Raw genomic sequence first — 17191 nt, 5'->3', positions numbered from 1 at the left:
ATGACTGACAGGAGTGGAACCCAACATGGTCTTCTGCTGTTGTAACCTGCCTCAGGTTCAACATGTACTGCATTCTGAGATGCTTTTCTGCTCACCACAGTTGTAAAAAGTGGTTACTGTAGCCTTTCTGTCAACTCAAACGAGTCTGACCATTCTCCTCTAACCTCTCATTAACAAGGCATTTCTGTCTGCAGAACTGCCTGGATGTTTTTTTTTTATTTATTGCACCACTCTTAGTAAACTCTAAGGACTGTTGTGCATGAAAAGCCCCAGAGATCAGCAGTTTCAGAGAGACTCAGATGATTCCGTCTGGCACCAACAGTCGTTTTCCCCATTCTGACATTTGAGGTGAACATTCACTTAAGCTCAATACTGGCACATGCATGATTTTATGAATTGTTCTACTGCCACATGATTGGCTGATTTGATAACTGCATGAATAAGCAGGCGTACAGGTGAGAGGTGTTTCTGTTATTTAGCCAAACCTCACCGATGTAAATGGTGTAGAAAAATCATAGAAACAGCTGTCCCTATAACACAACACAATACACAATATATTCAACAGAACCACAAACTGCAGCCTCCAAAATGACAATAAAGTTGAATCATCACCTCTCTAAACAGTTTCAACACAAACTGAATGTTATAACATTAATGATGGTAGGATTTATTACATGACTGTTGTATTACTCTTCATTATAATACCTTGGTGTACCTAATAACCTGCAAATGAATGTACACCTGTTTTATGTCACTTCTGATTTGTGTAACAGTCTTGTGATGTCTCAGCACAGTGTTTTTTGTCATCAAAGGTGATACCGAATCTGCACTGACAACATGGCAGATGACTTCAGCCAATCCCTCACTCCACCAGTTTCCCCCTTTGCAGCAGACAGCCTATGTGAGCTCACTCCAGCCCAGCCGCCTTGTTTCTGCTGTTCTGAAACAAAGAACGACCCCACTGGAGCACTCTCCACAGAAGGATACACTGCGAGAGGCTCATTGAAACGGTATAGTCACTGTCAATTCACCGTAATCACAAAAAAAAAAAACATATTTCCCCACTTGGAGGTCACCACTGCAGTTTGTGATACTTTGAGTAGCACAAATGAAATTTACCTCCATTGTAATGGGGTGGCAGCAGATGTCTCAGCAGCAGAACAATTCTAGTAAATAAAGTAATAACTGATGTAAATGCATCTTTTCTATAGGCTGCTGTTGCATCTTGACCCAGCCCCTGCAGAGTATGAGACGGACACAGTGGAGATTTTTGGCTTCCCCTGGGTAACAGAGACAGTACTGGTAGAATCTATAAAGGTGCTCTTTGGCCTGTTCAGGTAAGCCAAGATGTAAAACAGATTTCAGTCTGTTTTTAAAGTAAAAACATTTTTTAAAGTGAATGTATGTTGCTGTCACCACCCTAATTTGAAGGTCCTCCTCTGTGGCAACAAGAGCTTAGTGAGCTAATTTGTGTTTAAAAAACTGTCCACTATGGTTCAGACACATGTCTGTGGACTTATATGTGCTTTGTTATATTTCAGACAAAAGGTTTACAGGTTGGAGACTTTGGTGCAGTCCAGCTCACATGACTTTGGTAAGCTTTTATATATTTGTATGTAATTCATTGTTCAGCTAATAACTAGGGTATTAGTTTTCATATCAGAATTTCACACACAGTAGGCCATTATTTACCCACATAAACAGACATCTTATGTGTTGGAGAATACCATGTGCAAAAAGTGAATTTCACTAAACATTATGCTCTCTTGGACATTTGAAAATCAGCTCCAAATTATGAACCCTTCATTGTTTTGGGGACTGGGAGGTCAGGGTTCAAATTCCAATTGGAGCATCTCTCCAGTAAACTGAGATTTTTTATATTTTTTTCAAATGTTGACCTGATGTAGCATCACCAGATAACACTCAGCATTTAAATGTTTGAATGTGGTTTCTACTTTGTATATATGTTTATCTGGTTGACTGAAAAAGTGTCCAAGTAACACTGTTTCAGTGAGTGAGTTAAGATTACCATTGAGAATTCTAGTATTTGAGTCATGTCTGATATCTGGTACAGTTCGCTTGTTTTACATATGAATTATGAATACTGCCCATAACATCTGTAATGTGTTTTAGGTCAAGCAGGTAACCTCCACTATGAAGCAGAAGACCTCAGACAACAGTGTGTTTCATTTCTTCAATTTGTCAAAGTCTCCTTACACAGGTAATTCTTTGTATTTAATGTTAACACTATTACCACTAATTAAAATGTTTTTTACTACACATTAAAATATTGTGCATTCAGTTGCTTTTACTGCAATTTGTTTGATTATTTGACCATGCATGTCTTTTTATTATCTGTTCAGATATCTGGAACCTTCCTGTTCACTGGATGCATGTCCATCCCATCCCTATGAGGAACTGGAGGCTCAGCTCCCCTCTGCTCTTCTGGAGGAACTGTTTGGCATCACTCTCCTCATAGGACGTCTCAAAGACCTGCCTGCCAATGTTCAAAGTGCCTTCACTATACAGAACCAGGGAAAGGTATGACTGAATATTGATTAATTTGCATAGATCTTGGTCTAGTGCAGTCACTCACCGACTCTATTAGGTGAGTGTATGTAAAGCATGTGTTACATAAGCGTCAGGTTGTTCTGTAAAGGACATAGAGCTTGGAAACACATACAACACAAGAGCAAATAGCATGACTGTGATTAAGCTTTACAGAGCAAAGGAAATAATAAAATAACTGTTTTGAGGAATGACTCATATGGCCAGAGTTCTTTTTCATAGCCCTTAATTCAGAGTTCCCACCACCCCGATGATTTCTCTGCTGTTGACATTGAACTTGGTACTTTGCATTCCTACACAGATTTTTCCTCCGTCTTGGCATCTGTTACACCTTCATCTCGACATCCATTGGTCAGTCTTAGAGATCCTTCACCTACTTGGTCATAAGATGCAAGGTATGTGTCAGGTCCGTGCACCAGAATACTCTAGACAGCAAACTGAAACTGAAGACACTGAAATGTGATGTGATCACGGGAACAGGCTTTTTGTAATTTTACCTGTTCGTGTCTCCAGGCCAGGTGGTGTACGCCCACCAGTTTGTGAACCTGACAGGAGAGAACCTGACTGATGCCAGTCTGTTTGAAGAACACCTGTGCAATCTGCTGTGTGACCTTACTGGTCTGGCCATAGGCAAATACAGCAAGGTGGGTGGCTGGCCACAAATCATTACATCTTACTGTTGAGATGCATCAGTGGTATTTCTGGTTATTTATAACTGAAAGTATAACTGTCATTCTGATGTAATTTCAACATTTAATACCTAATAGAAACTGGATGGAAACTGCATATATCAAACATTATGTAACAAATATATAAGTGTAAAATAGAGCTTCATGTGGGAGCTTACTGTGTGAAATGGATCCTGTTGATTTCTAGGTAAGGCCTACAGAGGCTCTGAGCAGCCATCACTTCCTTTGCTCCTGCACCAAAGAGCTGTGGGTCCTGCTCATGCACCTTCTGGAATACAGGAATAAAGTGTTGCACACACAGGTAATGGAAATACACACACGTTCACATTCACACAATAAAATTCAACTCTGTCCATACTACATTAACCAACTTGTGTTTCTCATTATCTTTCTAGTCTTTTTGGAGCTACATGAACTTGTTGCTGAGGCCTCTGGTTTCAGGGAAGCCTGCAGCAGAACAGTTCAGTGGCCTCCCCACTCACTGTAAAGACCCTCTGGGATTCACATGGTGGTTGGTCACACATTTAGCAATGTTAGGCCAGTACAGTCGTAACGGCTTGATCCAGAATGAGGTAAGAGACTTAGAATCACACTAAAGCACATGCACTTGCAATTTTAGACATATAAACTGAAGTTTGTCTTTTGAAATTACTATTATCCATTCCATCAAAAATATTGTTTTATTTTTAGTCAAACCATTAGAAGAAACTCAGTTTTATCCATGATGTAATAGTACATGTTTATTTCATGTTATTCACCCAGGTTGTGCAAGACTAAACTGAATTCTCCATTTGACAGAAGTTGTATTTTTGAAGACATTTTCGCCACTCATCAAACATTTTCACACATTTTGCCCACATTTATGCTTTAATTACAGTATGATTAATAACTATTGATACATGTTCATCTGCACCTACAGAAACATCTGGGCGATAACTGGGCTTTTTTGCAAGAGTTGCTCAAGTTAACTTGCAATCCCAAGGTCAGCACTGCTTCCAGTTAAACTAACCTTTCAGATTACTTTTTTTTTTAATACATTTTTAGTGGTTGTATACTAAATTAAACACCATGTGTCTGTTTGTGCTTTTAATAACAGGGAGGTCTAGCAGAGGAGCAGGTTAGGATGCATGTCCACTGCTGTTTCAGTCTCTGTCTGCTGTGGGAACCAAGCACCAGTGCCGTCTCTGCTCTCTGGGACTACTACAGCAAGAATCTGGTGAGAATAAGCCTCTAGAGGAAACAAGGACATGAAATGCTGTGGTCATTTGATTGTGTAACACAAACAGTTGCACAAACTTGATACCTTGATAACTGATTTGAAGCACATAGCTACAGATCAGATCAGATTAACCTGGCCACCACTTTTTGCAATGATACAGTCTTTAGTGTTCTGCTTTTGTTTTGTTGCTGTCATTCCAGTAGCTTTACTTTTTGTAAGGAAGTAAGGGGTAAGGCTTATCTCTGATCTTTTAGATTGTTATTATGAGTTGCATCATATTTGTTGCTGTTTTTATTTACGACACACTTTCTTTTTCATGTTATTAAAAACGGTTACTGAAATTAGTCATGCACATTTATCTTTAGGTTATTAACCAGGCCTGTACAGTTACATTATCTTCTTTCCCTCCTCTCCAGAGCGCCTCATTCACTGTGCCCTGGCTCGGGATGTCTGGCCTGGGCACTTTGTGTAAGACGCCCCTGGCCCTGTTGGAGCAGGCCCGCAGCTGCTGCTCCCCCTCTCCCCTCCATTCTCCAGGACACACCCAGCTCTACCGCTCAGCCAACTCCTTCCACATCTTCCTTCGAGTGTTGGCCCTGTGCCTTGCCCAGGACAGGGCTGGTGGAGTCCCACAGAGACAGATCAAAGGAAGGTAAGGATGGAGCTAAGTCTGCAAGGCTTTGTAGTTCTCACTTCACATTCACTTCCACCATGAAAAGTAGGTCCCATGACCAGCCAGTCAACTCGACACCATATAGGTTTTTGGAGAGAAAACCAAGAGCGGAGGCTGTGAGAAATGATTACTAATCAGGACTAGGCTTTGTAGGATTCCTTTTTCCCCTTGATCTTCTAATGTGTGATGTGTTTGAATTTGTGTGTGTGTGTGTCTAGGTGCATACTTGCATGAATACACAAACAACACGTGTGTTTGCACACTATCATGCTTTTCAGTCTTGTTTGTGTGGGTGCCAGGTGCACCGCAGTCTCCCAGTGCATCTTTGATATTTACTCAGGCCCCCCAGTGGAGCAGGTGTCTCAGGAGTCAACCACCTGCTCTTCAGCACAGACCAGAGCCAAGGAGCCTCCTACTGATGCACACACACACTGTGCACCTGCTCCCCAGAGTAGTGACATGGTTTCAGAGTGTGTGAGGCTGTTGGATGGAGTAAGAGTGTGTGTCTTTGTGATGGAAAGTAAGAATAAAAACAGGAAAGATCACAAGCTGATGTGTACATCAGAACTGAACGCTGGACCATCCTATATCCCAGGCCCCGGCTAGGCGCCAGAGAGTGGCAGCCGTAGATAAATCTGCCTAATGACTTCCCTCTGTCTGGAATGTGCTCAGTAGCACTGCAGACATGAGGGCTAATTAGCTAACGAGCGTGGCGGTTAATTCGCCTTAACGAAGCCGTGTTGGTTTCCAACACGGATAGAGAGGGGAGCTTGGGTGGTGGGGAGTGGAGGGGGTGTGGGTGGTAGGCAGTCTGGCAACAGCCAGGCTGGGCTGGGACAGGTCCAGGTTCCCCCCTCCACCCCCCTCCACCAAAACTATCACCACTGCCTCCTCCCCCCCAGGAGGCGTGAGGCGTGCCGACTGTATCGCTACAACGTTTCGGCAGCGTTCCCACTCCTGGCCGGGCGCTGCGGGACACCCGCGACGACCGCATTAATGGGATCGACTGTGAGCATGTTGATCTCCAACGCAGGGAGTTAGGAGCATCTGCTCGCCTCCGGAAAAAAAAGCTGTCCAGAATAAACAAACAGACAGACAGGTTGGGAGAACACAGAAAATCCCCACTGCTGCCTCCCAGTGCGCTGCTTATATCCCTGTTACATATTACCCATTCATCTATTTAAATCTCCCTCCCCTCACACTCTGACTGCATGCTTGGCCACCTTCTCCTTTTATAGTCCTCTGTGGGTGTAACTAAGCTGATTTCGGTGTTAACCTGGTCTTTCTCAATTCCTCTCTCGTTTTTCTCCACGCCTTTATATCACTCGTACTTCTTACAGTGAGTTTGTCTTGGGATGCTCACTGTTTGTGTTTTGACCCAAACAGCAGCTTTGCTCACCTGTGTGGGCTGCATCTGTGTTTGGGAGGTGGGATGGAAAAGGGGGGGAGTGGGGGCTCCAGCCTTCTGTGTTTTCCTGCCAGGCGAGCAAGCAGCAAGTTGAATGTGTGGCAATGCATGTGTGTGTTTGGTTTTATTGATCTCTCTCTGGTGTTGCAGTAAATTGGTTTGGCTGTAGAGAGAGGGACCAAGCGCCTACTGCTGTGTGTCTGAGTGTCTCTGACATTTAACATGATCTTTAAAGGCATTTCTCCACAGTGCCCGCAGGATCTAACAGCGTGCTGGGTGGTTCTCTATTCTTCCTCTCTCTCTCGCTTTTTCTTTCTCTCTCTCACACACACACACACGCACACACACACACACGCACACGCACACACACGCACACACACACACGCACACTGGACACACATTGGCTGGGCAGCCCAGCCTCTCCCCTGGAGCTGAGAGGGTGATGGAGGCAGGTGGTGGGGTGCATGGTGGGAGTAGAAAGTTCAGTTAGTCAGTATTTAAAGTCAGGGGTTTCAGAAGAACAAATCACCTCTGTCGAGTTGGTCAACGGAAGTAAAGAAATACATTGAAATGTGATTTTTAAAATGATTCCACCATTTTCTTGCTTCAGATTATGTGATACTGTACTGTATGCAGACACTGTAATCTGTCCCTGACCTATTCTGCCTTTAGCTAACCATCTCATGTGCCACATTTTAAAACATTTGTTTCTTCTTCCTTCCATTTTCACCATAATTACAGGATTTACTCCAAGTTCTCCTCAAAGAAGATGCAGGAGCTGTCGGAGGCAGGCCTCAATAACTTCCTGCTGCTGTTTCTGGTGGTGGCCCGCCAGGTAGAGCTGGAGGATGTGGCCAGCAGGGCCTGTGAGTTGCTAGGCTTCCTTCCCTCTAACTGCCCCCCTGGGCACCGCACCCTGGTCTGGAGAGGACAGCTTTCACTGCTTCTGTTGTTCCAAGTAGGTTTGTTAATCAAAAAAATGTTCACAAAATATATATGCTGGTTGTTGAAATTAATCTGGAAGTGTATTGTTACAAGTTTCGCATACAACAAAGGCTTTTTTTGTGATGTACAAATTCCACTTGTTCACATTTTTTGACATTATATGAATTGTTCAAGGAGCAGGGTCTGGACGTCGGTGCCCAGGCCAGCTGGCTGGCTTCCTCCTTTAATGAGACAGCCAAAGAGTTCTACAATAAGACCACAGAGGTCTCTCGCAGACTTGCCCTCTGGGGGCCACTTGGCTCCTATCTGGATGGTGTGTCAGAGGTGTTTGAGACGAGCGCCAGTCTCAGCCTATCAGAGGAAAAGCTACTAAACGAGGGGTTCGATTGGTTGCTGCCTGCCTGCCGCCAATCAGAGCTGAATTCTGCCCTGGGCTTTCTGCAGATTGTCCTCGCCCAGCTCAGGTGAGACAGCTGGTTTAAATACTCATCAGCTCCCAAGTATCTCATACTTGTCGTCAGTTCTTAAATTCTTTTCTTTCACTGATAGCTGTTCCATCATAGATAGTAGACACATTTAGACAAATGTTTTCTGGCCAAGGCCAAGCTAAGCTTTCATTAAAATCTGATAAGTGGCCACAGCAGAGGAGAGTGATTTCTTCTGCTCGTCCCAACCCAGTTCAGAGTCCACTCACTTCTCATACTGACAATAGGTGGATTGTGCTGTCAGCAGGAATGAGTGTCTGTAAAGACCTTATGTTGCGTTGAGGCCCTTGTTAGTCTCAGGAGGCCTAGTGGCCTCCGGGTCACCCTCACCAGGTGCTGCCAGAGCCCTGAGTAGAGTTACAGGCCCAGGAGACCCTCCATGGACCCTCCTGTGGTCATAGGGACAGCGGTAGTGCTGTGGGCCTGTTCAGAGACTATGGTCAGCAGGGCGTCAGGACGGGTTCAGCTGTAGGACACAGGTGTTCGTTACACGAACGACCCCAGCAGAGGGTCAGAGAGCTGCAGCTGAAACAGTGTCTGTTTATGTGGGGAAGCAGAGGCGGGAACAGAGGTGACAGTAGATAGAAGTCAGATGAGACTGTAAGAAGAAGACTGTAAGAAGTGAGAAATTATGCGTGATCTTTTAGTGCACAGTAGATACAACATACAGTTAAATCTGATGTTGAAGCGCTGAGTTTCACCTTGTTTGCCAGCCTTCAATTTTACAATAATCCTTTGCTTTCCAATGAACCATATTAATAGCAAGTAGTACGCTGTAACCTAAAGACAAACCACATATACAAGAGAGAAAGCACAAACATTAAGGGAATCACCCTCCAAATCCAGAAATGCAAAAAATACATTAAGGGAAACACACTAAAGAACAGAAAACTCCTATACTGATAGTGCTCTGGTGACACCAGGGTGAGTTAAGGGGTCTATTTGGATAAGCAGTGATGCACAGGTACTTTTCCCTATTTCTTAAATTGTTTTTACGCCCCTATGTATACATTGTGTTTGTGCTGAGTGTTAATAAGTACTGAGGCTGTTACTGCCACCACCACTTAATACTTAAACTACTTACAAAAGGTTAATAAATGAGCTGAAACACTAGAATAAGGACATTGTAAAGTTAAGTGTTACCAAGCCCTCACACTTTTTCATGTAGGGGTATGATTGCTTCAATTCTCCAATGTATACATTCCACCCTCTCCACCCTGCACACACAAACCTACACAACTGCCCACACACAGAAATTGAAACACTAACCCAAGTGTGCTCCTCTTATTTCAATGCTGGGCTCCCGTAACACGCTATCTGGTTAGCTCTGCTAATTCCCAAACTTCCCATCTCAGATCTTGGGGTTGGAGGGCACACATTTGCACATTAATGGCCAAGGAGAGAGAAGAAGAGAACTCCCAGAGGCCCTCTGTGTTATTGCCCGGACCACACTGACCCATTTAACCAAATAAAAAATACCATGCTCTCGCTTTCCAATCCGTCCCGCCAAATTAAACATAATTCTTCGGCCTGGCAATTCTCGGTATCTCTTTGTGATTAATGCCTTTTCTGTGACACAATTAATGGGTAATTATGTAGCCTGGCAAATTTAGCCTGTGCATCATTATGTCTATTAAGAGCCGTGTGGAATCTGCACACATTAAGAGAATTATTCTGCCAATGGCTGAGGCAGTGGAGGGTCCGAACATTCACTCTTGATAGCCATCGCCATGGTGCTGAGGCAAGAAGCCAGTCCCAGGCATAATTCCTCAGTTTGATTCCTTCCCATGACCCTCTACTGTGGGAGGGTGTGGGTGGAACTGGTTGATGAGGTGAGCTGGCATTGAGACACCCTGTTGGATCTGTTTTTGGTCCAAACAATTAATCCCCATCTCCTTGGCTTGATAAAATACAAGCCTTCCTGTGAAGTGTTTTCCTTTGTGAGCGTTAAGACATTTTACTGGATGTTGAGCCTTCATTTTCAACGTCAAGGACACATACTGTTGGGTCTGTTATGAGACATTTTGGTAGAGGTGCATGGATCATTTCAAAGAGAGAGGAAAGTTTAACTTGTGGCTGGATATTTGTTTGATGCATCCCTATCTGTCTGTCATTATTAGGATGCTATATTTTTATTTCATGTGTCTGTATGTTGGATGCAGCTGGGAGAAGGGGTTAAACGGGGTCCCTAATGGTGTGTTGGTGTTGAGCGTGTGTGTGTGTGTTTGTGTGTACACATTGTAAGAAGCCGCAGTGAGGAGGATTAAGTGGGGTCTCTGACGATGTCTTGTACAATGAGGGTTGATGGGTGTGAAAGGCCCATTCCGCAGTAGTAACGAGGCTAATGAATTCAGACTCTAATCGATTGTCTCAGCTCTCTCTGGATTAGATGCAACCTTGCTGGAAGGGAAGGCACCGTTGAGGTGTGTGTGTATGTGTGTGTACCATAGTAGCAGACTAGAGTGAGGATGGGATTGAAGGGGGGTTTGCTAGTTCCTCTATTCTTTCCTCCTCTCCCAACACACCTCAAATCCCGCATCCCCACACCCCCATCCGGGCGAATGAGGGGGACAGGAGGATCATCTCCAGTCTAAATGAGATTACAGCTCCTTCAGCTGCTTATCTGGGCTAATGCCAGCCACTGTGGGGCTGCTGTAGCGGCTGGGGCCAGGGCCAGGGATGAGCCAGAAGAGCCAAAGTATAGTCTGTGTACATGGGATCAGCATTAGGCTCCACTCTATGGCTATAATATCCTCCTCTCCTTCCCCACCTCCACTTCCATCCAGTGCTGCTCCACACTGCAGCGCACCGCCGCACCAGTAATCCCCCAGGAGAGAAGAGAGGGAAAACACATGAAGAAGTAGTGAAAGAGAGAAACAGGGGAGCAAAAGGATTTGAGAAAGTAGAGGGTGGAGCTGGGGGGTGTGAGTTGTACACAAGAGGGAGCACTATGTTTGGATTTTGCATCGGTTAGATTTGTTTATCTGCTTTCTGTGTGTGTGTGTGTGTGTGTGTGTGTGTGTGCGTGTGTGCGTGTGTGTGTGTGTGTGTGTGTGTGTGTGTGCGTGTGTGCGTGTGTGTGTGTGTGTGTGTGTGTGTGTGTGCGTGTGTGCGTGTGTGTGTGTGTGTGTGTGTGCGTGCGTGCGTGCGTGTGTGTGTGTCCTTCCAGACGGGTCCATCAGCGCAGTGTCCAGTCAGCACCCACCTTGGCTTGGGCTCCTGCTACCACCAGTGTGGTGAAAGAGCGCCACCTAGCGGTAGCAGCAGCACTCTGGGCACACTTCTTCCCCTTCCTGCGCAGCCTACGCCTCTCACAGACACCTCCAGCACAGCTGGCAGATGCTGCTGCAGGTCAGTAACACCAAGTGGGAGGAAAAAAGACACTGAGTAGAGGGAAGAAGAGGCTGGAGAAAGACAGGGTGGAGGAGAGCAGGAAGAGTTTCAGACAAGAGTTCAACTAAAAGGGATTTGTGTCAGCTTATGCTGATTTTGAGGCGTGAGAATGAGAATTCAAACGGCAATTTGACAGAGAGACGACCATTAGTAATTAGGTAGCAGGATAAGGTGATTTAAGGTATGTTAAGATTCAGAAAACATGCGAAAGAAAAGTGTCTAGACAGATAAGTCAGGGCACATGCTTTGTATCCTTCACTTTCATCAAGCAAGTATCAACTTTCTAGTAATTAAAAAAAAAAAATGAATTAATTTCATCTTCCTCAGGATTCACCCTGCTAGCATTTGATCTGCCCAGCTCTGCCCCCCAGGACCTTCAGCCCAACCCAGTCCAGTCCATCATGCAGTGCTTTGGCTGGGACGACATGGTTCATCCACCTCTGGTGACTCGCTACCTTCCCCATCTGCTCCAGAACAGGTACAGTTACACTTTCGGATCTGCCCCTTGTGGCTATACGTCAATCAACAAAGCATTTTAACACATCACCCTCGTTTTAGAAAATATGATTGGATGATGCTCTCCTCTGTTCCTGTCAGATATCAAGCTCCCTCATGATACACAGCACTTGACACACTAGTTTTTGTCCTATAGCTATATTGGGAGGTATACAATTAATAAATTAGACAGTGAGTGTCCTTGTTATTATAAAAATAGGTTTTAATGAAGAAATTGCAGCCATGCCCCTAAACAGAATACAGAATGTAGTGCATCTTTAAAATTACACTCAAGGGCACCAAACAACGAGACTGTTTCAACCTCTGAGGTCTTCTTCGACTGTGCCAAGTGATATTAAGGTGCTACACCTGAATATAAAGGCAGAACAAGGACACTGCTTGTATTTATTGTGTAGAAGTCCCAGCCTGCCAAGCCTCCTTTCTCCACAGCTCGAGCTGTTACCAATATGTGGTTTATAAAATGAAGTAATGGTCAATTCATTCACGTGAGAATTTAATTAAATTACCACACCTAAGATAGAAATGTCCCCCTCCCCCTATCCTTCTAGACTCATCATTAAAACTGTGAGTCAACTCAGAAGAAATCTGAGGGGAGAGGCATTTATGTGTTTTAGAGACAAGTGGGTTTCAGTGTTTATGTATTTTTGAGACTCAGCATAGAAGAAAAATCTGACTACAGCACGATGAGGCATTAAGTGTGAATTTAAACATTGACATTAATGTGTGCTCACAGTATATGGCTCATGTTATCCCCCTTCTTTTCATTCACATCCTTAACCTCCTTCTGTGTGAACATTGTGTTTTTCTTTGTTTATCATGAATTTGCCACTCACATATTGAATATTTGATATTTCTACATATGTTTATCAACAGTTCACACCAGTAAACCCACTAGTTGTTTGTATAACTACATGTTACATTTGTCTTTTCCAGTGAGCTGGTGTCCTCGCTGAGCAGTGATGCTGGTGTCGTTGCATCGGGTTCAGCACAAAGCCTGTCGGTCAGGGCCTGGTTCAGGTGTGTTCTACAGCAGCACCTGCACAAGAACCCAGATGGGTCTGACAGCAGAACAGGTAATACCACTGAATATTATCCTAAAATGTGAAACGGTAAATATTTTAGCTGTATTTGTACATTTTATGGCTATACCTCTAAACCAAACTAGAGCATTTGTACCTTGATGATTTTTTGAGCTATAAAAACACTGACAAACCTAGAGAGAATGACATTTTAGGTGGTAAACACAACAATCCAGTGTGTAGTCACCCCTCTATTCCAGGACCCAAACTAAGTTAAAGTCACAGTATAATCAATATCTGGCATCGCCCCTTTTTATTCAAAGTGTTTTGTACACATGGTTGTTCTCTATGTGCAAATCCTTAACATGCATGACCACAACTCTGATCTGAGTTAAACCTATTCTTCAAATTTTCAAAATTTCTATGCTTGTATAGTAAATGCTTAGTTTTACCTATTAAGTGATATAAAACACATCATTATTTGAGTAGACAGTGCTTGTGCCTGCGTTCCTCCAGGTCGTGCTGTGGAGGAGCAGTTGTGTGAACTGACCCGGCTTGTGCTGAGGCTTCCTGAAGTGGACAGTCTTCTGCAGAGAGCTGGCCTCCAGCCCACAGCCAGCAGGCTCGAGTCCACTTCAGCCCTGGAGATGTTTATCAAGGTAACACATGCTCACAGCTGACATATATATTGTGCGCTTTTAAATTTTACACTAAGCAATGGATTTACAGGGACAAGAAATACTCGGGCTGTGGGAGACATTTCCAGCTACACCTTAGCTGACAGCAGGCCTTTATGTCCCTGGGATGTACTATGTGCCATTTGTGTATATAAGACATAATGGACTCAGCATATCTAAGTAAAATTCATCCCTGTGCCTTTACATAAGTGTGCACTATATGTGACGTATGCTTAACATATCATGTCATATCTGGTCTCTGCTGCAGCAACCTGCATATACATGCAAATGTTACCATGAATTTCTCTTCTTATCTGCTTTCCCGTGGTGTCAGGCTGTTGGCTGTGTGTACAGTGGACTGCAGGTTTTGTCAGAGCGTTCAGTCATGGTGACAAGAGCCCTGGACTATATTGGAGACATCCTGAAACACATTAAACCCTCTCTGGTCAGCAAGAACCAGGAGGGAGTGCAGCTGGCCTACTGGGCCGTTGGTAAGTGTAAAGCCCATAAACCTCAAACACAATTTACAATACACAATACACTCTTCTGGAGCTCTTTGTTTTTACAATGTATTCTATGTCACAGACTGTAAAGAATTATTACACTTGTGTGTGTCTCTCTATGGTTGTCTCTTGTTCTGTGTGATCCAGGCTGCATAGTGAAGCACTGGAGCCCCCTGCTGGCCACATCCAAAGCCCAGCAGCTGCTGTTCCGTATCGTGGATGGGCTGCTGCTTCCCCACCACCTCACACAGCAGGATAAAGCTCTCAGGGACAGCCTGCCACTGTATCTGCAGGTTAGACATATACTGTACACCAACCCTCATCAAAACCCTTTCATCACTCATCTGTCTGTAATTTGTTTGGATGTTTCTCTTCTGACACTTTAATTTGTTCACCTGCAGGGTTTGTCAGTGGCTTCCAGCGTGTCTCAGTCTCAGGGTGCCCACCTGAAGCAGCAGCTCCGCTCTGTTACCCGCAGATATCTGGACCATTTCCTTCCCACCTCACCTTCTATGGGCGTCATCGCCAACCACCCAGTGCTTCTGGGTGCCTGCGAGGCCAACTCAAGCACCCAGGGGGTAGCGCTCAGGAGGACCATCCTGGAGGTGCTTTGGTATGTCTCTAGAACTGGAGTGTGGTTTGCCTCATTTCACCCACAGCCACATGGATTTCACATCCAGATTGTATTTTAATATGACTTCTGTCCAGCAAATCAATGTAGTGACTGAAATCAGCCAACCAGGATGTATGTAAATCAATTTCATCAATCAATCATCAATCATCAATCTATTATTTATTTACTTGCTGCAATTTTAATCTTATAAAAGTTATTAGAAAAGCCCCTCTCTGATTTTACAGCGAGAGCTTCCTACAGTTCAAAGGTTATGCCCCTCCACCTCGCCTGGCGTCAGTCCTGATGTTCCTGTTGGAGCTTCTGAGACGAAACAGTGACTCTGACCCCGCCCTCCTCACTTTGCCCCTCCCCTCTCTGCTGCGCTGTGTGATGCTGGTCAACGAACCACAAGGTGACGGATGTTATGCATACAGACACACAACAATCTGAAAATTTTAAAAGTGTAGTTTTCCTGTCTTGTGTGTGAGTTCTCTCTAATTTTTGATATAGAAGGCATCCTGTGGGAGTCATTGTTTACCAGTGAAAGAAACAAATTAATGCTTTGGAAAAGTTTAACTAACTTTGGATTATCTGCATAACCACAGTTACTAGAGCAACCTCTTTCTTCACTCATGTGCAGCAAGAAAGATGTACCATGGTGCCACCCCAGTTTTTAGAGGGAGGATCTACATGCCCTGATACTCAAATCAATAGTTCCAACCAATCCTGACAGGCATAATGTTGTAATGAAGGGCCATGTTTTTGTTTTTTTCTCAAAGTTCTTTTGCACTTTTTCAAACTTTCCTTCAATATTAACTCAATAAATCATACTACTTATGATTGAGATGGTTTCAAACATTAACATGAATACTTACAGTTTTCATCAGTGCTCACTGACACAAGTTATACAGAAAGAAATGTGATAATTGAGTTTGTGTTAATAATAATGACTAAGGGGCTGTGTAATGATAATGTATTTGTTTTCTGTGCAGTAAGGAAGACGAGCACAGATGCTTTACAGCTTGTGGTGGAGCGATGTGCTGCTGCATCTACAGAGGGACCATGTGAGCAGATAATCACTGTCCTACGGTAACTGACAATAATGTCTAACAATAAATATCTGCACCTGTATGTGTTGTTGTTCACAGGAAACAGACCCTGATCCAGGCACTGCAAGCACAGAGAAAAACTATCTTACATTCAGGCCTATTCTGTCCTTCATGGTTCTCACTGTTTGTGTAATTCTGATGCTCCTAGATCATTTGTGGAGGAGAATGAGGGAGTCTACGACAGGCAGGTGTACGGCGTACTGGAGACTGTGGCTGTTTTAGATCCCTCTGTGGTCCAGGCTCTCATTCCCAACCTTTCTGTCAGTCTGAGAAACACTGAGCACAAGAGAGGACTGGGCAAGAACATCGCCTTAAGGTAAGAAAGTGCATGAATCATATCCTGGAGGCCACGTAGACAGTAATCATTGCCTTAAACTATTTTTAAGTCGTCTAGACAATAAACCTTTTCTGTACTGAACTAGAAATATTCTGTAGTTGTATTCTTTACTGAATGAGTCCATTAATGTGGCTGCTCCATCTCTCCGTGTAACAGGAGTGCATATAGGAAGTTGCTGTGCCTCCTCGGGGAGAGTGGGCAGGCTGAGCTCACCAGTTTGGAAGTGGACTGAAAAATTTAAAAAAAAAAAAAAAAAAAAAAAGAAGGACCAGCTCCAGGACCCAGCACCAGCTCCAAGAATCATTTCTTAGTCATACCAACCTTCTTCTTTGCTACATTTCCTGATTTGGTTGTCAGAGTGCATTACACTGTTACAGATGAGGGTGTCTTACAGAATCTGAGGGTTTTGTGCATTTCATTACTGTGATAATTAAAAGCTAAACTACTGGTTTAGTATACTGGAAAAAACAGCAAGCATACATGCAGCTGTGATGTTTCAAGAGGCCTCATCAATTACTTATCAGTACCTACTGAACTTTGATGTTCTTACTGCATGAGCCGAATGTGTTCCAATCATGGACTATAAGCCTAATATCACCAGACTGTATATAATGTACATGTTGTAAAGAATGTGTAGTTCTGCATTTGGATAGATGTATTAATAATGAAATAAAATGTGACAGTAAATACGAATGCGCTCATACTAGTCAATATACCTTTTCATCTCAGTTCTATAGTAAGAAAAATGAGCAATGTGAGCATTGAAGTGAGAACAGACTATTTGTGCTTATTCCATAAGGTGCTGGATCTGTTTCTACTCACTTGGCACTCAGAATTACAGATTTGATGACAGTCGTGGGCGAGCCCAAAGAGTTCAGTGGCAAAAAAGAAAAAGTACAGGAGAGTACTGTTTGTTCCAATTCTCTTTCTCGCCTTTCCAAGTCGCAGCAATCTCATGCAATCCGGCTTTAGTTTGCACCTAATCACATGAAGTCTCACTCCTGTCTCCCACAATCACCAAGTCCCATTTTCTGTCA

The 17191-nt window shown here is 43.8% G+C and overlaps 1 protein-coding gene across 1 annotated transcript; it reads left to right on the top strand.

The window, feature by feature from the left end:
• Window positions 1-837: 837 nt before the first annotated feature.
• On the top strand, window positions 838-16386 carry mms22l (MMS22 like, DNA repair protein). Its single transcript, XM_022753531.1, has 25 exons — window positions 838-1010; window positions 1212-1337; window positions 1542-1594; window positions 2134-2221; window positions 2364-2541; window positions 2870-2963; window positions 3082-3212; window positions 3445-3558; window positions 3653-3829; window positions 4177-4239; window positions 4354-4473; window positions 4893-5128; window positions 7299-7515; window positions 7677-7966; window positions 11157-11338; window positions 11708-11858; window positions 12830-12969; window positions 13432-13574; window positions 13927-14083; window positions 14243-14388; window positions 14497-14708; window positions 14954-15120; window positions 15701-15797; window positions 15966-16133; window positions 16311-16386. Exons 1-25 carry the CDS (start codon window positions 838-840, stop codon window positions 16384-16386), a joined length of 3699 nt encoding a protein of 1232 aa, XP_022609252.1.
• Window positions 16387-17191: the final 805 nt, after the last annotated feature.

This window comes from Seriola dumerili, unplaced genomic scaffold (assembly GCF_002260705.1).
Source record: "Seriola dumerili isolate Sdu_G_001 unplaced genomic scaffold, Sdu_1.0 BDQW01000191.1, whole genome shotgun sequence".
NCBI classification, from domain to species: domain Eukaryota; kingdom Metazoa; phylum Chordata; class Actinopteri; order Carangiformes; family Carangidae; genus Seriola; species Seriola dumerili.
The sequence above is the reverse complement of the archived record's forward strand: the minus strand, read 5'-3'. Positions and strand labels throughout refer to the sequence as shown.